Raw genomic sequence first — 23,698 nt, 5'->3', positions numbered from 1 at the left:
CTTTTTTTTCTCCATGCGTGGGAGGCTGCCACCACCCGCCCCACCCATGGAGTCGCAGCTGATGGTCGCGAGTATTCATAGTCTAGGTCCCTAATGCATTTTACGAACTTTCGCTCGAGAGGAAATAATTGACCGAAATTGTACTTGGCTCCCGGACCATATATAGCAAAACTGTCTTGTTGCGAGTGGCAAATTAAAACAAACACAAAATGGCGGTAGGCCATTGAGTGTTCCTAGCTTGAGAAAATATATTTGAATGTTTTTGTTGTATTCTGTCTTTGTTCAAAACATAATAAGTGTATGCGATCGATATATATCATTACTTATTTGGTTACAACACTACAACTATCAAATTTGAACTGTCATTGAGGAAAAAAGAAACGGAAATAGTTTAATAACATTGTAATTGCATTTGCAAATATATTAAGTGTATAATCTATGGCATTTGCAGTCAATGCAGTCTTATTAAACACAGTGTAATACTGAGAAAAATATAGAAAGTAAATAAAAAAATATGCAAAAATATGTACTGTAATTAGTATCAACATAAATAAACCCGACGACACACTAAAGTACAGAAAAAAGATTGCGTGCAGGATCATATTCATTTCAGGCAAGTTTTAATTCATTAAGTAAGCAAAGAATCCTCAAAGTGACCTTCAATATCTGTTTGAATTAAATAGTATCACTGAAGTTACCATAAAGTCTTATCACAAGGGCGTCCTTTTTTTTAAATTTATTAAAACTAAGATAACTTTAAGTCATTAAAATTTATACAAATTAAATATAAAATATATTGTTTAATAGTTTTTATTGGATTTAATATCAGATACATTTTTAGAAAATTTAGTTTTACACTTTGATTTCTTCATTGTCTTCGGTATAGACTGGACTGAGTCATCACTATCTGTGTTATCGGAAACCAATAAGGTGTTTCCCTTAGGAATAACCTTTTTTGTTTGTACAGCTGTTGTAATGATTGCTCCTTTACGAAATGCCATTTTTGCTTGCTTACATCCATTCTGATTTTTCAGTAATGATTGTGTGTTCCGAGGTATTTCAGTGAAACTTGTATTGTTAATATAGTTTGATGTTTCTGATTTTGAATGTTTCAATCTGAAAAAGAAGGGTCTTCAAATTTCTTAATTTTTAGGGGTGCAGTGGGTAGCTAGCTACAACAATCACAATGTGAATTCAAACAGGAAAATCTTAAAAAAGGAGGCTTTATGCTATAAGTAATATCTCATGATTTGCTTAATGGTAAAAATAGGCATTGTTGTGGTAGCTAAATGATAGGCTCAAAATATGTCCCATGCCAATCACTACAAAATGTGGTATTTGGCTTTGGGTATATTCTGATGTCTATGGCCTTGTTAATAAGCAAAAGGTTTGTCAACAAGGCGTAACTCTTTTTATAGTATTACTTAAAATCAGCTGTGAGCTCAATGGCCCCTATAGGGCCATATAAAAACAATCAACATTGTAAACATTCAAATAAATCTTCTATATATATAAAAATGAAACCCGTTTTCCGTTTTCACGACATAACACGAAAACGGCTTGACCGATTTGGCTAATTTTGGTCTTGAATTATTTGTGGAAGTCCAGAGAAGGTTTAAAAGGTTTAAAAGGTTTAAAATACGAAAATTCTCGGAATTAAATAAAAATAACAATTTTGTTTTCCCTTTGACGTGTCCCCCGTCGGACGGATTCCTTTTGTTTGTTGAGGTACTACGAAGTCTGCCGGGTCAGCTAGTATTCTATAAAAATGTTGTAAGAGACACTTAAAAAAATGAAATTAAATCAATCCTATGAATTTGTTACATTATGTAATTTTAAGCATAGAAAAGCTTGTAGTACTCTATAAATATATAAATAATTATAAATCAAACTGACTTAGCTTTCTTTTTCCACTTTTTTTTATGTTTGTTGTCAATTGTTTCTAAAGTATCACTAACAGAATTTGGCACTTTCAATAATAACTTTTTAGTTTTTGGTTTCTTTTTCTTTTTTTCCTCCTTCTTTTTCTTTTGTTCGCCTTCAAGCTCTTCAAGTTTTTTTGAGCAGGATCTGTTTACGAAAACATTCCTTCAGTGATACAGGTAATAATATAAATTGAAAAAGATTACTTATATAGTACTATAATTATAATATGAATGTTACCTCAATAAAGCTTCACTATCAGTGAAGTATGAATTCATAGCAAAACTAGATATACCCCACGATAAAGGGCCCTTCTCTTGCACACCACTCCAAATATTTCTCTTTAGCGTATTCAACTTAACATGAAGTGCCGATGACTGGCTGTTTCGGTTTCTTATGTCAGAAAGGCATCTTTAAAACAATATTTGTATTAGTCAAAATAAATTATATTTATAGTTCACAATTCAAAGAACTTTTAAAAATTTAAAAAAAAACTATGGATCCCAAGCCACAATGGTACTTAATAAAAAAGCCACAGTAAATTCTAACTCCCCAATTCTCCATCTTTTGTCATTTATAGTATGTATAATATGTAGTATAGTCCCCGGCACGTAACTTGGCAAGAGTCGTTAGATGCGCAGAAGTCATTTTTTAGGTCTCTTTGGTTGTCAAGCGGGACGCGGGGAAGACGTAGCACCGTTCCGAGCGCGCGATTGGTGAGTCAGTCGACCCTCCCCTCCCGCACCACGTCCACGTTCCGTTCGCTCCTGGTTACACATGCGCCTACTAAGTTGTAGGAACCCTTTGTTTATATTAAGTTTTTGTTAGGAGTTGTTATTATAATTTTTTTTAATTTTTTTTTTTTTTATTGCCTTTGTAGGCAGACGGGCATACGGCCCACCTGATGGTGAGTGGTTACCGTCGCCCATGGACTTCAGCAATGCAAGGGGCAGAGCCAAGCCGCTGCCTACCGCTTAATACTCTCCACAAGCCTCGTTTGAAGAAGGACATGTCATAGCGCTCGGGAAACACCGTGGAGGGGAGCTCATTCCATAGCCGGATGGTACGTGGCAAAAAAGATCTCTGGAAACGCACTGTGGATGACCGCAGCGGCTCCAGGTAGTATGGATGAACTCTACTCCGGTGGCGGGCGGTGCGATGATAAAAACGAGATGCTGGTATCATCTCGAACAATTCCTCAGAGCACTCCCCATGGAACATACGGTATAAAATACAGAGGGAACCGAAGTCCCTCCGCAGACCCAGAGGCTCCAAACGATCCGAGAGAATGGGATTATCGACAATCCGAACGGCCCTCCTCTGTATGGAGTCAAATGGAAGAAGCTGGTATTTGGGAGCCCCGGCCCAGAGATGGGAGCAGTACTCCATGCGAGGCCGGACTTGTGCTTTATAAAGCAAAAGTCTTTGTCCAGGCGTGAAGTACCGCTTCGCTCTGTTGAGGACTCCCAGCATTTTGGACGCCAACTTGGCTTTGCCTTCCAAATGACTCCGAAACTGGACATCGCTCGAAATGTCGACCCCAAGTATCCCGATACTCTCGGAAGGTTGCAGGGATACTCCTTGGAATTGCGGCGCCATGACAAAGGGGTCCTTCTTCGCAGTGAACGCGCAAACTTGTGTCTTTATCGGGTTGAATTGAACCAAGTTCAATTCACCCCATTCGGAGACTCGCCCCAGAGAGTTCTCCACTTCAGACACAAGTTTTGATCGTCTCTCTTGCACCGCGCTCCGAGAAAGACCCTGATGGCCGATATATCGCGCATCCCCCGTGCTGTCATCCGCATAGCAATGCATGCCATCAATAGACAGCATGTCATTGATATACAGGATGAAAAGCGTGGGGGAGAGCACCGAACCCTGTGGAACGCCAGCGTTAATGGTCATGGTATCAGAACAGTCACCGTCTACAACGACCGTGATGCTCCGCCCATCCAAAAAGCTAGCGATCCACTTGCAGAGACCCTCTGGGATTCCGTAAGATGGTAGCTTCGATAGAAGTGCCCTATGCCAGACCCTGTCGAAGGCCTTCGCGATATCAAGGCTCACAGCAAGAGCCTCGCCCTTGCTCTCCAAGGCTGAAGCCCACCTGTGAGTAAGGTATACAAGAAGATCACCAGCTGAGCGACCGTGACGGAAACCGTACTGTCGGTCACTGATCAGCTGGCGATCCTCAAGATACTTCAGGAGTTGTGTATTTATTATTCGCTCCATCACCTTGGAAAGCAAGGAAGTTATCGCGATAGGCCTGTAGCTCGATGGGTCCGACCGGTCACCCTTCTTGGGGATAGGGTGGACGTGGGCGGTCTTCCATGAAGACGGAACCCTGTTAGTGCAATAAGAGAGGCGATACAAACGCGTTAGCGCAGGTGTCAGCTCAGGGGCGCACGTTTTCAAAACCACTGCGGGGATGCCGTCTGGCCCACTCGACTTATGGACGTCCAGGAGTCGGAGCTCCCGCCTGACTGCACACTGTGTGAAGCAGATATCCGGCAGGGAGCTATCACACCGGGGGATGTTCGGTGGTGTGGCACCCCCGTCGTCCATAGTCGAGTTCGAGGCGAAGAGTTTGAACAGAAGGTCAGCCTTCTCTTTCGCGCTGTGGGCCAGATTGTCATCGGACTTGCGCAGTGGTGGGAGACTTGACCTGCAAAAGTTTCCTTCTGCAGCTTTGGCGAGCGACCAAAAAGCACGGCTCCCGGAGGGATAGCTCTTCAATCGCTCGCCAACTCTAGCGACGTGCTCCGACTTTGCCTTGGCAATTACCTTCTTGTAGGACCTGGAAGCGGCGTTATATTTCCGCCTTTCCCCTGAGATGTTAGGATCCCGACGCACAGTGGGTCGATACTGTGATTTTAGTGACTTAGGGACCAACTTTGTTTTTTTATAATTTTTTTTATGTAGATAGATAGAGCTCGTTAATCTCAATAATAATTGTTTTGGGCAAAAATTACAAAAACTTTATAGTTTGGTCAGAAAAATGTGTTTTGTGATTTTTTTGTATGGAGCGGGTCACATTAAATTAAATTCCTGCTAAGTACCGCGAGGTCCCGCTTTGAAACTTTATTTTCCTTATACCTTGTCTAGTCTACTATCATTTGATGCTATGAACACGTGCATAAAGTTGCAACTCTGCCAAATAAATGGATCGAAAAAAATTAATAAATACAAAGAATAAAAACCTTTTTTTTTTTTTCGTAAGTGTTTTTAAGTTAAATTTGATATGGATTAGTAAGTAAAAGCACGTAATGATACCCATAATTACATAATACCTAACAACAATACATTTAGTAGGTCTCTAATTAAGCAATCTCTCTAATTATTAGGATAGTTAACATTATTTAATGAGGATAATTAGTTAAGCAGCCATTACTGGGTAGTAGAAAATATAGTAAACATTTGTTTGTCTCTGGAAGTATAAAGTGACCATTTTTATTATATACTAACTAGTGTTCGTTTATTCGTACTACAACTAACATCTTGTGATTGTCGTTGTAATCTTGCTGTTTCCGTTATAATTGATAATTTTGTTAACAATTTAGAATTATGATTTTAAGAGAGCAACTACAGTCGCTGTCTGATAATAAAAAACTCTTTCAATTCCTACAAAATCAAATAAACGTGACCGAAGAGAAAAATGTTGAGCTCCAAAAATTCTGTACGCAATTTTGTTCAAATATAAGTGCAATATGGAAACGAAGTAGTCGCATGTTAGCACAGTTTATAAGAAAAAAATATGATTGGTTAGAATGTGCAATAAACTGGCCCGAAGGAATGATACCTGAAGCTATCAACACTGCACATGAAAGGCTCGAGATTTCTAATACTGAAGATGTTGAAAATGTACCACTCTCAAATGTACTACAGAAGCCTCGACATCTATTTTTGCACCTCGAAAACCTTTTGAAGAACTGGGATCCAGGCAAAAACGAAGACGCATTGAACAAATTTACCAATCGCTTTCGTTATCCCCGGATGAAATGAAAGCTACTACAATTGCTAGTTTGAGAAACACTAGAAATGAAGATGTAGGAGAAATTATGAACCACTTGTCAAATCACCCTGAAGATCTAGAAAAAGTTAAGGAGTATTTAATTACAAGTAAAGTGAAAAGTAGTCCATATTCTCCCGATGAGGCAATATTAGTTTCACTTAAATGAAGTGGCAGTATATAAACCTAAGAGAAGCAGCAAGTGAAAATGGGTCTGATTTATACCCTTCTTAATATAAAATTAAGCAAGAAAAGACCAAATGTTATCCAGGGAAAGACGAGGTAATTATTACTGAAGAAGGAGCTGCTATTAAAATGCAAGCATTACTAAAATTGGCGCTATATAGGCTTTTAGATGTGATTACTTCAGATTTGGAGTCTGCAAGAGAGCTACTGCTTATAAGCAAATAGGCTTTAATAGAGCCCCAGGTCAAAGTAATTATAAACAAAAAACTGAAACAGAGTTTGATGATTCAACTATTTTCATGGTCAGTCTAGTTCCTATAAGGCTTCAGAAATTTGATGGAATAATTGTTTGGGAAAACGACCTACCCTCATCAACTTTTTATTGCCGTCCAATAATGTTTAAATTTACAAAAGAAACGCAGTCAACAGTGACAATTATAAAAGCTAGCATAACAGAAGAAATAGAAAGACTTCAGCCATCAAAAATCAAACAAGTTGAAGTTAAGCATCAATTGCACATGATGATGATAGACGGCAAAATAACCTCATATTTGTCAGAAACATTTTCTGCTGTCTGTGATATTTGCAAAGCAAAACCGTCAGTTTTTTGGAGTGACTTGCTTATCAAAGAGAAAACAATGAAGAAATATTCCAGAGTGGAATGCCATCTTTACATGCCTGGATAAGATGCATGGAGTGCTTACTTCATATCGGTAAATATAATTTTATTACTTCACAATTTTTTCATCGTATGTAGTTTCCTGTGAGATAATTTTTTAAATGACACTTTTTTTGTTTACGTCTTATCGTTTGGACTTCAAGAAATGGAGTTGCAAGGGGCGATGACAAAGAAAAAATAACAACCAGAAAAAGTGCTATACAGCAAGCGTTTGAAAAGGAATGCGGTTTACTTATAGATGTTGTCAAGCAAGGAGTAAGAACAACCAATGATGGCAATACTGCCAGAAGATTTTTCAGGGATGCAGAAGAAACAGCCCGCATAAAGGAATACGTAAAGATTTAATAGAGGTTTCACGTGATTCTTCACTCTGTTGCATCTGGAGAGCGCGTTTCCAATTTTTCCGAATTTTTTAGATATACTGCAGTATTGTATGTTAATTTATATACCTGGTATTATATATCCCTTCCAGTATCCATAAATTGTTGGCACATGGCAGTGATATACAATAATGAAGAACTTTGGTGCCATTCGTATAGGTAAACTCTCGGAAGAGGCAGCGGAAGCTCGCAATAAAGATTTTCGGAAATATACAGAGAGTTGTTATTCAATAATGAGAAGTAGAACGTCGACTAATGAGGATATTTTACAAAATCTTCTTTTTCTGACCCAAAGATCGAAAGGTGAAACAAAATATATAATATTTAGAGATATTGCATAATTAGAGACCTACTAAATGTATTGTTGTTAGGTATTATGTAATTATGGGTATTATTACGTGCTCTTACTTACTAATCCATATCAAATTTAACCTAAAAGCACTTACGAAAAAAAATATAAAGGTTTTTATTCTATGTATTTATTAATTTTTTTCGATCCATTTATTTGGCAGAGTTGCAACTTTATGCACGTGTTCATAGCATCAAATGATAGTAGACTAGACAAGGTATAAGGAAAATAAAGTTTCAAAGCGGGACCTCGCGGTACTTAGCAGGAATTTAATTTAATGTGACCCGCTCCATACAAAAAAATCACAAAACACATTTTTCTGACCAAACTATAAAGTTTTTGTAATTTTTGCCCAAAACAATTATTATTGAGATTAACGAGCTCTATCTATGTACATAAATTTTTTTATAAAAAAACAAAGTTGGTCCCTAAGTCACTAAAATCATAGAATCGACCCACTGTGCGACGTCTCCTGGCATTATCCCATGCCACGTATGCGGACCGCTTGAGGTGTGCAGCATCCCTGCTGGCATTGTTATACCAGGGTCTGCTGCGACCCCCAACGGGCACTTTAGAGGAGGGAATAAACAATTCCATCCCCTGGAGCACCACGTCTTTAAGACGGTCCGCACAGACGTCAGGATCAGCAGAGGAAAAGCAGAACCGCACCCATGGGTAGGATGCGTAAAATTCACGCAATCTATCCCAATCTGCTGACATATACCGCCAAACTCTTCGATACCCGGTCGTCGTTCGACGATCAGGACGAGAGAGTGGTACGGCAGCACGAATAAGGCAGTGATCAGACGATCCAAGCGGAGCGTCGACCACCACACTGTATCCGGCCGGATCTGTGGTCAGCAGAAGGTCCAACAAAGAAGGCTCGTGCCCCTCGATATCTGGGACACGGGTGGGCTGTGTCACCAGCTGGGAGAAGCCGTAGGCCAAGGCGAAATCGTAGGCAGTCCGACCCGGGAGGTCAGTGGTTCTGGACCCCAACCACTCTTGGTGATGAGCGTTAAAGTCTCCAAGAACCACCACCTCCGCAGATGGGTACTGCTCAAGCACGCGGTTAGTCCCCTCTTGCACATGCTCAAACAGAGCTGAACCTGCATCACTGCTGTGGGACCTGTACAGGCACGCGTAGATTCGGCTAGGGCCCCCGTGATCTACGCGCAGCCACAAGAGGGACAGGTCCCGTTGTTCGAGGCCCCGAAGACGGCGACAACAGACATCAGCCCGGACGAATACGCACACCCCGGCTTTACGCAGGAAGTTGTGCTCCAATACGTAGCCGGGGTATTCAAGGTATGAGGTATCATCCGGAGCAGATATCTGCGTCTCCGTTAAAAAAAGCAGGGCAGGCTGCGCCGTCTCAAGGTGGTGGTGTACGGCGTCAAGGTTGCTATGTAGGCCCCTGACATTGCTGAAATCCACATTAAATGTGGAATGGGGAACCGCCTGTGAAACCCTTTTCTTTTTCGACTTCATGATTTTAAATTTTCGGAGAGTAGGATTAGGAGAGGTAGGATGTTGGAGGTGAGATCGAGGTAACACCTGAATGAAGCGCGGAACATAGTACGCGCTCGACCACGGGTTGCGTGAGAGACTGACGCAGGGCATGGAAGGGCCCCCAGTCCACTCTGCGTGCGATCGCCGGGATCCACTCCGGTCTCCGACTCCGGCACGACGACCGCACGACAGGATTTTACACCGGTTGGCGGGACAGCTTCCCGGGGCGGAGTTTAGTATAGACACCCGGGTTCAGGTCCCCTACTGACCGGCGGGCGGCAGCGGGTACCGTTTCACTGGGTCTCCCTATACCCCCGTCAAACAATCACGCCCCGTGAGTTCGCACGCACGTCTGCTCCGCAAGTTCCAGGCGTCACCAAGACTCACCCCCAACAAGGAAGGGGAAAGGAAAGGGATAGAACTGGCTCTCCAACCCACACGCCGGAACACAGCTAGGCTATTTGGCGGCGGACTCTAGTTGGAGGGTGGTCGCCAGCCAGTCGGACTAGGTCCTACCACCGGTTATGTTTTCGGCTCCCGTTTAGCACCACCCAGGGGTCACTTGTAGGGAATCGCGGGTTAAACCTACGGAAGCGGGAAGCACCAACCCCCAAATTTTTGTTTTTGTTTAAATTTAGTTTAATTTAAAATTTAGTTTAAGTTTAGTTTTTGTTTAAATTTAGTTTTTGTTACGAGTGTTATTGTTTTAAATTTGTTTGCAATGCCAGGACCAAATACCAATGACTATATAGTAGATTTATTCACTGAGCGTTTTATTATTTACGCCAGTGACGGCAGCGACTCTTCGTTATGTCGACGATGAGAAGCCAACTCCTTCCACCAGCTCAGGTGCTACCATAAATTTAATCCAAGGGCTAGCTAATCCAAGCACTATTAGAAAATGATAGTGACGACGGCGACACATAATTTTTAATATTAAGTATATTTTTTAAAATAAACTTCTTAACTTTTAATTGTATTTTATTTATAACACCTAATACACTTCACGAATTTCGCTCTTTTCTTTAACTTTCTTCAAAACACACAGGCTTAAAAATAAATTATGGCAAATAAAAAATAAAATAAAATAAAATAATATTATATGCGGGCAATAAAAGTGACCATTTTTTTGTTGCAATGTGCACTATGCGCGACATTACCCCCACTACACCAAAACCTTGCCAACTTACGTGCCGCTTACTATATTAATGAACTATTCTACTGAAAATTTGTTCTCTAAGTGGAGGTAGGAAATGAAATTTTATAAATAAAATTATCCAAAACTTAAGTCAACATGACTCAATTCCTTCGCTTAGTTGGAATATGTTTAGATCCCATTTGTTCCCTAGTTCATTTATTTAAACTTAAGATTACCTCCGCATATCTTTGCGGCTTTGCAGAATTTGAAGAGTTTGATTTGATGAAAACACACACTCAAAATAAACACACTTTCTTTAATTGTCCATTAAATAACAAGTGTGTGCCATTGTATATTCTCTTAAATAATACCGATACACATATGTACTTGCACTTTATTAATACAAAAATACAAGGCTTGAGTAAGTACTACTAAACAGGAAAGCACCCTAGCAAAGTTGTCCTGAAAAAAATATACACGAAAACAAAAAAAAAACAAAATAGAAATTAAGCATGATGTGAATTTCAAATACACAAACAATAAAACATGCATCTAGAAACTATATTGTAATTGGAGTTTTTTTATTGGTCTTGTAGCCAGCCCAGCTAATGTCCCACCGGATTGTGTATACTTAGTTACCGTCACTCATGAATGTAAGCAAAGGGGAAAGCCAAGTTGCCTACCACAAGGAGTTCAAAGTCCTACCAAATAAGTGCTACCCTTAAAGTCGTATTGCACGTCTTCAGCTTAAAATATTAAAACTTGGACATGAAGGCTCACACTGTACTATTCAACAGCACAGAAATTTGAAAGATAGCATATTCCTTACATCAAGCATCAGAATGCCAGAACCACTGGTTTCAAAGCACCCAATTTTTATATTATACCTAATTAATAAATAATCATACTTACTTTGCTGGTGGTAAACACCTAAATTGATGCCAAGATGCTGGTTGAAGCTTTGGTTTTTCCATTGATTCATTGAACATTGATACACTTCTAGGTCTTTGACATTTTGATAGTTTTCGTTCTTGATCAGAGTGATAAGGGGAATCACTAGTCTAAAGATAACAGAAAGCTTTTAAATAACAGAAGATTGCTGTAAAGCTCACTGTCGATCTAATAGTTAACACTGGCCAAAGATACTGATGCAGTAAACTATTAGATTTACCACCACAATTAGTATTCAAAACGAAAGTTACCGGCGCAGGTATTATTTTCAGTTCTGGTGGCATTTTCTTTTTTCTTCTTGGTTTTGGTTTCGTAATTTGGACAAATTTCTTCACTCCCCTAACTGGGCTATGGTGTTCATCGCATGATTCAACATCTGATGAACCATCTGTTATTGCATCTGAAGTCAAATCAATAGTGGCTCTAGAGACCTAAAAATGGAAAGATTTTAAATATATTGCTCATCATTAATGTTTAATCCACATAAGGTACTTTTGTGGCAAAAATAACAAACCTGTAAAGTTTCTCTTTTAGTCTTTTTTTTTTCAATCCTTTGTGACTTTTCCAATTTAGGACGCAGCTTTTTATGTTTCTGTAAAGAATAATACGTGGATATGTATGTAAATAAAGGTAAACAATATATTTTTATTACAGATTTTAACCTCCTCAGTATTGACATTGATATCGGGAAAAATTATTGGAGAAGGCGGAGGTGCGGTCTGCGTAGAATTAACTTTTTCTCTCATTACTCCTCTGTCCGTACTGCTGCTTGATGTGTCTCCTTCATCACTGTCAAATACCAAGCATGCGTTAAAAATACAATTTCAGTTTTCACGAGTCTTTATTAAGTTTTTGTTGAAAATAAGCATGAAAGCAGTTTTGACTATGTCTACAACTATATAGACAGTCCAGAAAGTAGATTTTCGGTACTACACTAGAATATGCGTTTTTTTAACTTGACCAGTTTACAACTAATGTTTTTTTAATATTGAAAGATCTTTGTAAATGAAACTGCTTAGTAACTAATGGTTGTACCTGGAATAATCAGACAGATCTATATTCGTGGGTTCGTCGGCGTTGGATCCTTCCTTTAAAAGTCTTGTAACGATCTTATTTCTTAAGCGTTCTTTACTAGGATCTTCGTCATAAAAATCGAGCAAGGTTTCACAAAACATTCTACCAAGGCTCTCATAGTCTTGTACGGAAAAATGCGTAGACATTCTGCTTCCTAATTCGGACCCTCCAAATGATGCTTCCATCGTGTAACTATTTGCTACACCCAACATCCAAATAACGACTCTGCCAGTGCCTTCCTTACTTCGTTGTATTCTGAACTTACAGTTCTCAAAAGAAAACTAAAAGTGGAAATAATGTCTATTTTATTCAAATACACATTAGCACTAAATGGTAAAAAATGTATGCTAGCTGTAGTGGCAGAGGGCTGAATATACATATTTGCTGTAGTACCAACGATCGCTGGAGCAGACTGCTTCTTGAGTAGAGACTGCTCACCCGCAAATGTAATGTGGACGCCCCCTGGCCAGGTAAATCGATGAAGGGTGGCCGACAAGAAGTCGATGAGAAGAGCCGAAGACCGGACTTAGTGGTGTTAGCTAGACAGGGTCTATGTCCAGAAGACCACTGTGGGCTCATGTTGATGACGTTAGTAAAAAGTCGTAGTGAAAAAAAGGTTGTAGTCATCGTAGCCTAAAGGATAAGATGCCCGGTGTATTCGTGTCGAGCGATGCACCGGTGCTCGAATCCCGCAGGCGGGTACCAATTTTTGTAATGAAATTTGCGTAATTACTGGTGGTAGGACGTCTTGTGAGTCCGCACGGGTAGGTACCACCACCCTCCTTAATTCTGCCGTGAAGCAGTAATGCGTCTCCGTTTTGAAGGGTGGGGCAGCCGTTGTACTGTTAAAATTGAGACCTTACAACTATGTCTCGAGGTGGGTGGGGGCATTTACGTTGTAGATGTCTATGGGCTCCGGTTAACACGTAACATCAGGTGGGCCGTGAGCTCGTGCAATTATCTAAGCTATAAAAAAAAAGTAATAAATTATTGAAATGCATACCTTATCTGCAGCATTCTTGTGCAACATTAATGGAAATACTTGTTCTTGTAATCGTTTGTCAGTATTTTTTCTACTTTCACATCCATAAATGAAAATGTTGTGTTTTCTGGAGTGTGCATGGAGGTCCACATACATCGCAACACCACATTCCTCCTGTAATCTGTGTTAAAATCCTTGTCACATATTTATTTTAACTGTTACACTAACATTTATAATACGCACCTTCGTATCATTACTTTCGTATGCCATACCGGTGGATATGTTTCCCTTATTACTGTTCTATATTGTCTATTTAGGTCCTTTCCGGTTAATGAACAGCGGTTGTTTCCAACAATAACCTGTGACAATAGTGAAAATGTAATTCACAACTTAACATATTGGCATTGCATGTCCTTTGTTAAAACTATTTCATCACTTACTCCATCCGGATTTAACATAGGTACTAATTTGAAAATAAATTTCTCTCGCAACTCTCGAGCTTGATTCGAGTCTCCAGTTAAATAATCCATAAAGCCTTTCATCATCCAAGATGAAGGAGTTTCTCCTGGATGTACCCTTGCTGTGATAACAACAGCCTTTTTTTTCTGTGAAATCATATGAGTAGGTAACACATAATTTAACACGTTGACTGCCATGAAGGTCACTGGTGCCCTACGTGGCACACTGAAGTAATTATGTCGATTTTTCTATTCGATCTTCTTACTAAGACGCCGGAATATCTAGTAGACTATCGGAAAGATAAATTCGAAGTTACTGAAAATTAATCTATTTCTAAGAGACCTAAAAAACTAAAACATACATTAAAAACAAAAGTAGGCAAAGTTGGGCAATCGAGACGCGTAGTAAAAGAAATCGATATAATTACTTCCGTGCGCCGCGTAGGGCACCGGGGACCTACATGGCAGTTAACGTGTTAATTAGTTATCTCGGAGTAAAACAATTAAATTTCTTGTTACCTTTTGTTCGATTTCATTTGAATTCGGAGGTGAGGTTATTGTAAGGTAATATACATTATTTCCAGCCAATGTCCTACAAAGAAGTCTTAGTTTTGTAAAAGTTGATTTCACTGGATGAGACTGCAGTCTTGATAGATATTCTTGTAAATCTGAATATGTGTAGGGATAGCAGTGTGCTATATAGACAGCGTCATCAGTATGAGGGAACTCTAAATTAAAAGTGAGCGTGTAGCTCGGGAATTGTTCCTCTTCTTCGCTTCTGAAATGTAACATAATATTGTTGGAAATTTTTTATTGGAATACAAAAGTTCATAATGTAGACACTCACTGTGGATCATTTTTAAAATAAGCGATGTTATCGCCGCATCTTCTCCAACCAATAGAATGCAGTTGAGCGTCCTTGGTCGAATATAGTAAAGGTCGCATGCCTTCGTTGTATAAACTTTCTGCCTTTGACAGATTTACAATGGAAAATCTGAAATATGAAGGTTATGCATTTTCATGAGAACGAAATAAAAATGTTTGAATAGTGCTTTATATAAAATATCTGAATTCGAAGGTACCTGTACATTGTTTGCTTTTTTGTATTAGTAACTCTAAAGTAGAACCATTGCATATGTCTATTTGTGTAAAGGTCTGTGCGGAGATGAAGTTCATAATATGCATTGGTAATTCTTATCGCCTTCGCTAGGTTTCCACTTTCGAATCGTGATTCGAACTTTAATTCGTCGTCTCCGCCAGCACTTGCACAAGCTGATAGATACAGTCGTGATCCTCCTACAGTCGACCTACTAAACTGTAACAGTGAATTTAAATTGTTATTGATTTAAAGGGAGCTCTTCTTTTAGGTACCTCAAGCACCGGTCATCGTTCTCGTCGAACCCGTCGCTTGCGACGAAGGGCTCGACGAGTAAATTAACCCTCAGACACAGCCCACTGAGTTTCTCGCCGGATCTTCTCAGTAGGTCGCGTTTCCGATCCAGTGGTAGATTCTGCGAAGCACGGCTCATGCTAGGGTTCGTGTTAGCAACGTCATCAGGTTTGAGCCCCGTGAGCTCACCTACTAGTTAAGGCGACGCTGATATAGCCTCTCAAGGCTATCAACTTAGGTAGGAATAAAAAAAGGGAACTCTTAAAATTTCAAATTGCATAAGTTTTACTTTGTTGAAAGTATGGTACCAATCTCCAAGTAGATTCGTGAGTAGGTAACTTTTTTTTTATGTTTTCATGTTTTACAATTGGGAGAAAAATATTATTACGGAAAATACCGTAGTTAAATTTTTACCGTTGTAGACGGGTAAACGATTTCATTGCCTACCCGATTTTAAGTGGTTACTTGAATCTAGAGATGCTACAACGTGAACGCCGCCACTTGAAGACAGTCTGGATTGTATTTCATAACCGATGTCTATCCGGCGAACTATTAAATGTCGGTTAGGGATGACAGTATCGTGATAAAAATTAAAAGAAATGCCTCAACCCATTGTTCGGCGAATTCCTCGGTCGGTCACCTTCTAATGTCACCGACGGCGAGAGATGGGGGGGGGGTGCTATTCAAAGTCTTGGTTTATTCATAACTAGCGACCCGCCCTCGCTTCGCTTCGGAAACTGTAATTTATTATTGATTTCTCCACTATTTAATGGATGTTATTATACATATAAACCTTCCTCTTCAATCGCTCTATCTATTAAAAAAACCGCATCAAAATCCGTTGCCTAGTTTTAAAGATTTAAGCATACATATTGACAGACAGATATAGGGACAGAGAAAGCGACTTTGTTTTATACTATGCAGTGATATCAAAGGATAGCTACCTAAGACAAAGTTTTTCTCTTGCTTTGGAATCATGTAGTAACTTACATAATTTACGGCACTCATGGGGTAATACTGAAATGTTACTGTCCCTGCTTCCTCGCCAACCGGTTGAGGGTTCAGTTCTTTGCCTGATGGCGAATAGTACGGTTCCGGTGTAGCTGGACTCCATGTTATGTGATGAATTCTTTCTTCGACAACCTATTTGTAATAAAAACGACGTAGATATATTCCTTTCAATCACATTGGTAGTCACATAGAGCATTTTCCTAATAAATTATGTTTTTACGAAATTGATAGCTACAAAATCTACAGCTCATAATAATATGTAAATTGACTTGAGTTCCGCCCACTTTAAGACACGTTACCTGACACTCTGAAGGCCATCGCGGTGCTTGTTGTGGACAGTCAAGTTCCTTGGGTAGTGCAAAAAGATCACGGGGTTCTTTCAATTTGGCTATAGTCCTAAACGTGTTTTCATCTGTGTCTATCTCTAACTGGTTGCTTTTTATATTGTTTTTTAGAAAATTTGATATAAAGTTCCCTGAAAAAACACATCGCTATGATAGTAACATTTAGTCTAAAATTGATTTCCTTTCCTTTTGTGCGTCAAAAAGACTCGAAATTCCGAAATCCAAGCAAGTAATACTGAAAGTCAATTTTATATACGTACCATCATTAAAAATGCACTTCAAAATTAAATGAATTTACTAAAGCAATTCCCTACTTATGAAATCAGTGTTATTTTATTTATTTATTTATTTATTTTCATTTGGTATATAATTTGGGTAGGTAGGTAATTTTTTTCTATTTTTCTTAAATACTTTTCTAAACTTTTTCAATAATTACTGAAGGTTTTTCGTATGTCCTAATTTACCTTTACTACATATGGGGAATAAAGAGGCTTGCAGTGTTTTCACGTGATCTAAATTTGATACTAAGTAATTATCCTGTAAAATTGGATTAATAGGTGGTAAATCGATTGTTACTGTTGTATTATCTGTGTACTCTCTTTTTCTTTCCTCTTCCATTTCAATCATCATTACGTTTTCTCGCGTACATTCAAGTTGTTTCCACCATAACATTTTAGTAAATTTCAAAACTAAAACTGCTATAGTGGATAGAACGTTGTCTTTTGTTTTGATTCTAATGGAATTGATATGCGTATTATCACCATGACTACTACACTTATCTCGATAAGAACGGCTGATATGAAATATATTGGGGTTAGAAAGCAAGCGTGTGCCGCGACGATTCGAATACAACTGAGGGTTTCAAAAATAAAGGCTTTCGGTTATTGGATGAAAGACGATTTGTCCGGATTGCCCTAGTAATGTCATGCCCTGATCGTGTAAGGATTTATTAGGCGATTGGTGACGTCATCGAATATATGTACTCGTGGAAATTATTGGTGACGTCATCGAATATATGTACTCGTGGAAATTATGGTAGGTAATGTACAACTGATTAGACAAATGAAATATGTTCAGTGAAACTTGAACGACATTTGCGGTAGGTACTTATCTTTTAACCATTTTTTCTAATTTCAAATATTTTACATTATCTGTAACAATTCAGTTTCAAAACAATAATTCGTACATAAATTTCCTTTCGTTTACTTACCCCTTGAGTTTTCTTTTTTATTGTTCTTATTTTCAAAGCGGAAGGCATCAATGGATTCCTCGTACATAGTTTGTAAATTGTAGATACGGTTAATTCATTTTATTAGTGTTCAAACTTCTTTGTTTTTGTTTTAAATTCAGAAGTGAATACTAGCTACCGACCAATCCCTGACTGCAGGATTTGTGGACTAGTCTTTGAGTGTACACGTTGGTGTTAACGGGGCAACGCCTACTTCGCAACATTTAGCTACAAATATCACATGCGAAGATCTGCAACGGCCGAGAGTTAGTTTATTTATTATGTGCTTCTATAACTATGTGAAATTACAAGTAGATAATATTTGTAAGACTGAACGTGCTTAAGGTAATATAAATATGTTAACAGAACTTTAAAAAAATGTCATGCTATGTTGTGAAAATTTCTAACGCGTTGAACGTCAGAAACCTTGTTTAGGCCAGTCGGTCGCATCGGATACCGGTGTCTGATATTAGAAATTCTTGAATATCATGGAACATCGCTGTTCCCGTAAGTTTTGGGGGTTGATGCTTCCCGCTTCCGTAGGCTTAACCCGCGATTCCCTACAAGTGACCCCTGGGCGGTGCTAACCGGGATCCGAAAACACAAAAGGACCTAGTCCGACTGGCTGGCGACCACCCTCCAACTAGAGTCCGTCGCCAAATAGCCTAGTTGTGTTCCGGCGTGTGGGCAGGAGAGCCAGTGGTGACTACTTACCATCAGGTGGGCCGTATGCTCGGCTGCCTACAAAGGCAATAAAAAAAGTAATCCGTTATTTTTGAGTGAGAAATATTGGTTCATGCACGTGGAGAAAATACGCTGTCGAACATATGGTGTCTGCCATGACGTTTCACGTGTTAAATGGACTGCCTTGCAAATTGCGTAGGTAGGATAACGTAGGGTAAAAGCAAGTAACACAGAAAAGTAAAAAGAAAACATACAAAATTAAGTATGTCAAATACAATCATTGTAATAATATTAGGTATACATACCCATACATTCTAGTTAAAAGCAGATTCAGTTGCTCCCAAAGTAAATCTGGTTTTGTTGGGCTTTATACTAGTTACGTAATGAGATGTAAAAATGTAAAAAACAAATAAGATGTTAACTTGTTCTGTTTCCAACAACACAAAAGGTGGTTGCACTTCCGTGTAAAGAGTTTCCCTGTTCGTGTGAAAACTTCACGATTGGCCTCAATCAGGGTCGCAAACTTTGATAATTTCTTAGACGTGACGCAAAAACGTTGTTAAATACTTGGTTTAAGTTAGGAGAAGTATAAAAGTAAGTGTATCTATACTAATATAATAATATAAATCTACAGTCTATTTTTACGGATGTTCCGTTATAGCTACTGAACCAGCATCTGATTGACTTGAAACTTGGTATTCATGTAGAAAATACATGTACTTAATGGATAGGCTAATATTTATATCAGTGTTGGAATTCCTACGCTAGTTGCGGGGGCGTTAATGATGAGAATCTTTGTGGGGCTGAGAAATAATAATATTCATTTTTAATGCCCAGCGAAGCGGGTGAGTATAGATAGTCAACATATTTTATAAAACAGAAAATGTAAAGTCGGAGTGACCTTTTTAATTTTCTACCGCTTACATGAGTGAACTCAGTGAACGGACAGATCGTCTGGTGTATGTTACTTCAAAATGTGATTGCCGCCATATGTCATAAGAAATGGTGTCTCTATTAAATTACATAACGGCTGTCTAGACCGGAACCCATGACTACTTCACTGTAGAAATAAGCAGAGTGAGTCCGCGCGGGTAGGTACCACCACCCTGCCTATTTCTGCCGTGAAGCAGTAATGCGTTTCGGTTTGAAGGGTGGAGTAGCCGTTGTAACTATACTTGAGACCTTAAAAGCTATATCTCAAGGTGGATGGCGCATTTAGTTGTCTATGGGCTTCAGTAATCACTTAAAACCAGGTGGGCTGTGAGCTCGTCCACCCATCCTAACAAAAAAAAAAAGTGGTGGAGCCAGTGTAAGCTTATAATACAATACACTCTGTCTCCAGTCGATGGTATATTACGCAAATTTAAAGTACACGACGTTCATACATAATCGTGGGAGTTGTTCGTAAACACGTGAAAGGGTGTTTTCTAAAAAAAAAATTGTAGCTTTCTACAGGGTTTGTGCATCGCTTAACATGAGTAAATCGAAGGTATTTCAGGCCGCGTCGCTTTTGGTTCGATTCTAATTTGGTTGGTCGATTTGTAGGTTCAAGTGTCGGTAAATTAGTAATTAAATGTTGAATGCTCTTTATGAATCTAGCCTTACAATTTTAAAAACATCTAAGTACATATTGCACACACATATGGCTACAGTAAACGCGCTCCTACAGTAAATCTTGATGTGTAATTCATTCAAAACGATTATGAATGTAAAGAAGTAAGGTAACCATGGTAACTCTGTAGTGGGATCGATCTCAATTTGCATACTAAAAAAACTTAACAAAACACAAAACTGGTGAGCGATTCCTATACTTTTTCTGGGGAAAATTTGATCGTTCGCTTCGTTCATTTCGTATCAAACAGTAATTGCTTTCATTATTTTGTATGCACGCTATCTTAATAAGAAAAAAAGCCTTAAACTAATTTTCCTAAAGCAAAGTTTTCATTTTAAGAAGAAATTGTTCTTGGACATATTTGTACGATAACCGAGTATAAAATGCCTTTTAGTTGCTTAAATTATTAAATAGCCACTTTCGCTCATGTACACCGAAAATGTAATGGCTCGATCCTGAAATCGCGTCTCAGCCACAAATTTTAACGGAAACAGTACAGTTTCAAAGGGTTTCGCAACATCCATAATAAGCACGGATGGTTTACTTATTACCGGGGTCCTTTGCAATATATGTAAAGCTACGAACGAGTTCAGGGGTGATTGGCCGTTCCCTGGCACAGCCTGGTGCGGATCGATTCGACACCAAGCCGTCATATCAATCGCAGGAATATTCCTTGTTTTTATAATACATTACTTACGTGCCACGTATCATTAAATAAGAATACAGTTTGACGCAGCGATGCTGATCTTGGGTTAATAATTTTTTTTTCCTACCTAAGCTGATAGCCTTGAGAGGCTATTTCAGCGTTATCTTAACTGGTAGGTGAGCTCACGGTGATCAAACCGGAGTGATGCTAACACTGACCCTAGCAAGAGCAGTGCTTCGCAGAATCTACCACCGGATCGAAAAAGCGATCGACTGAGAAGATCCGGCGAGAAACTCAGTGGGCTGTGTCTATGAGTTAATTCGCTCGTCAAGCCTTTCGCGCAAGCGACGGGTTCGACGAGGGCGGTGACCGGGGTTAATAATAAGAAACGTAAATTGCATTGCAAGCTAGAATTTGCTCTATCGGTATCTGGATTGGGTCCGTTAATAAACATATACCCAATATGTTTATCGCATTTATATCTAAGACTAAGAAATGCATCTGTTTGTTACAGATTAGAAAATGGGTAGAAAAGTGACAGTAGCGGTTTGTACCTTGAATCAGTGGGCTCTGGACTTTGAAGGAAATTTGAACAGGATATTACAGTCAATTCAAGAAGCCAAAGAGCTCGGTGCACTGTATCGAACTGGCCCGGAGTTAGAGATATGGTAAGTTATTGTGATAAAACGCAATGTTTTTTGTTTTTTTTCCTACCTAATTACTAGTAGCCTCGAGAGGGTATTTTGGTTGCACTGGACTGGGAAAGCACAGAGTTCAATGCACTGAAAAGCTTAAAGCGCCTTGCCCAGACATTTAAAATATTTTGCCTAATAACTTTAACAGTATTTATGTCAATTATCGTCATGCTAAGTTTGTCTGGAATAAATCACAATTGACAAATAATTCCATTTGTTACACCCAACACTTTTGATCTTGTTACATAATCGCCGATAAAAAGATACGACGTTCCAAGTAAACTCAGAAATTTATCACTGTGTTACAGTTGTCGTGGTAGATTTATCTAAAAAGATACGTATGCATTGGAGATATATTATATAGGAGATATTGTATACATTGGTATATATGTATTAGTAGTTGGGAGCCGCCTTTAATTTGACTGCCGATGGAGGGTAATCTTTTTTCGAGCGTATATGTACATAAATATATAGATGTTTAATTTTATGGCACGCTCTGCAGCCTAAAACTTTTGACGTTTTTCAACATATCGAGTGTCATTAGATTCGTCTCAGTTGCGGGAGGGACAGAGGGTATATTATAATAATGTGTATATAATTAGTAGGCAGCGGCTTGGTTCTGCTCCTGGCATTGCTGAACTCCATGGGCGACGGTAAACATTCACCATCAAGTAGGCCGTGTTCTCGTCTGCCTACAAGAGCAATAAAATACTAATAATGTGGAAAAAAATCTATTGGATTGTATGTATAAAGTAGACCATGGTACTAATTTTTTTTATCGATAATAATCTAACTAAGAAGTGTGATATTTAAAAAGCAAATAACGATTTATGCTACTAAAGGTATTTATTATGGACGGTGACGAACAAAGAAATAAAACATAACTTGTAGTTGAAACTACCAATGAAACTTAGCTTCACCCCGGTATAGTACTCGATACGTAGATATTATTATCATTATTGTCTGTATCTTTGTCTCTGTCTCTTTTTGTCTCCACTACGATATTTCTATTCAAAAACTAACAAGGTTTTTCGTCGCAATATATTTAAAACTATAAATTTATCAAGAAAAAGAAATTAGTTGATGATAAAATCCATTAAACAATGCGGAAGCAAAAGTTGTAAATGCACATTTATGTCTATACATAAATTAGATAACCACCTAAATAATCTCAGTTGAAATTTACTAGTGCTGTTAAGGAAGACAAGGTCCCACATTAATCTTTTAATGACATTCGTATTCGTACTAAATCAATACTGTCGTTTTACTCCATTATAATGTCTTTCATGATCGAATAAGGAAAGAATAAAATTATTTTATTAGCGTAGGCAGACACGGACTACGGTTGTTATTCCGGGGGGTGATAGGGAAATAGTGGTAGGTTGAAATTGTCATGGTTTGTCCTTCGGCAGAAATAAAAAATAAAAAAGCAGAGGTAGGAGTTGAACATGCATATACTCAGATGAATAGATACTAGTGATCGTCTAATGATCGAAATTAGACCACAATCACTGAAACTGAAGGCTTAGATTCATCTTATGTATTTATATTTTCTCTTTAAAATATACTATATCTCTTTTATTGAAAAAAATTAAGGAGACATTTCCATGTTTTGTTACTTCTAAAACATACTGATATCTGTCATGCTGTTAAACAAAAAAAGAAAAGCAAATCGGTGGACAAACAGCAGAAAGTGGTGCTAAGGGATTTACTGGTGATTACTGGTCTACAATGCATTTCGATTTCAAGGGTTGGGCAGCCGTTATATCTGTACATGTATACATATAAATAAATTTGGAGTTTCTGTTTTTAATATTGAAACAGCCTCTTTTTGCTACATGCATATGTGAATATATTATATACGGTACATACACCAAAATAACATTTTTTACAATTTTTGTCTGTCTGTCTGTCTGTTTGTTCCGGCTAATCTCTGGTCGCTAGTCTATTTATATAAAAATAATGATAGAAATACTAAAATTATTTTTTAGCGTGTTGTTAAAAGAGTCAAAAAATATATTTAAGAAAAAATTAGAATATAAAACACCTTAAGGATAAGAATGACAAAGACAGGTTGTAAAAACTGATATGTTTTGAAGCAATTTTTTTCATGACAAAAACTTTTGGACAATAAAGCGTAGTAATTTCGATTATTTATTTTTAGTGGTTATAGCTGCGAAGATCATTTCCACGAATCCGACACGTACCTTCACAGCTGGCAAGTGCTAGTCGAACTATTGAAATCGCCAACATGTAAAGACATACTCATAGACGTCGGTATGCCGGTACAGCACCGTAACGTCTCATACAATTGTCGCGTGGCGTTTTTCAACAGGAAGATAATACTTATCAGACCGAAAATGATATTGTGTGACGACGGGAATTACAGGGAGACCAGATGGTTCTCCTGTTGGACTAAAGTAAGCGAATTAGTGTAATAGATAGTA

General features: G+C 38.5%; 2 protein-coding genes across 5 annotated transcripts in view; one reads left to right on the top strand and one right to left on the bottom strand.

Annotated features, from left to right (window-relative positions):
* Positions 1–369: 369 nt before the first annotated feature.
* The window catches only part of Nadsyn (NAD synthetase), a 44,311-nt gene continuing 20,982 nt past the window's right edge, over positions 370–23,698 (top strand). Inside the window, exons 1-3 of the mRNA XM_028185238.2 lie at positions 370–613; positions 21,071–21,224; positions 23,416–23,671. Of these exons, the coding sequence (XP_028041039.2) occupies positions 21,079–21,224; positions 23,416–23,671 (402 nt within the window). The 5' untranslated portion in view covers positions 370–613; positions 21,071–21,078. The remainder of the gene's footprint in view (positions 614–21,070; positions 21,225–23,415; positions 23,672–23,698) is intronic.
* Positions 795–17,778, bottom strand: Nna1 (Nna1 carboxypeptidase). Of its 4 annotated transcripts, none has more exons than XM_028185237.2 (17): positions 17,597–17,778; positions 16,342–16,517; positions 16,022–16,174; positions 14,724–14,956; positions 14,489–14,635; positions 14,161–14,419; positions 13,624–13,788; positions 13,427–13,542; positions 13,205–13,364; positions 12,163–12,482; positions 11,790–11,916; positions 11,642–11,719; positions 11,379–11,558; positions 11,089–11,237; positions 2,164–2,334; positions 1,897–2,088; positions 795–1,116 (listed from the first exon to the last, which is right to left on the bottom strand). In XM_028185237.2, exons 1-17 carry the CDS (start codon positions 17,661–17,663, stop codon positions 801–803), a joined length of 3,009 nt encoding a protein of 1,002 aa, XP_028041038.2. In that variant the 5' UTR covers positions 17,664–17,778; the 3' UTR covers positions 795–800. The 4 variants fall into 4 exon arrangements, with proteins under 4 accessions (XP_028041038.2, XP_089588377.1, XP_089588378.1 ...); XM_089732251.1 differs by lacking the exon at positions 17,597–17,778 and adding an exon at positions 16,851–17,222; XM_089732252.1 differs by lacking the exon at positions 17,597–17,778 and adding an exon at positions 16,851–17,222 and having other exon boundaries at positions 1,897–2,070.

Source organism: Bombyx mandarina, chromosome 13 (genome assembly GCF_030267445.1).
Source record: "Bombyx mandarina strain Sakado chromosome 13, ASM3026744v2".
NCBI classification, from domain to species: domain Eukaryota; kingdom Metazoa; phylum Arthropoda; class Insecta; order Lepidoptera; family Bombycidae; genus Bombyx; species Bombyx mandarina.
This window is presented reverse-complemented; position numbering and strand designations above follow the sequence as displayed.

Bases quoted from the DNA above. Each gene is read 5' to 3' on its own strand.
- Nna1 (XM_089732251.1), bottom strand. From the start codon at position 17,058: ATGTTATGGTGGAAACAACTTGAATGTACGCGAGAAAACGTAATGATG. The intron at 14,636-14,723 runs GTACCTTCGAAT...TTCATATTTCAG, and splicing joins AAAAAGCAAACAATGTACAG to ATTTTCCATTGTAAATCTGT. The intron at 13,789-14,160 runs GTAACAAGAAAT...ATGATTTCACAG, and splicing joins CAAATGAAATCGAACAAAAG to AAAAAAAAGGCTGTTGTTAT.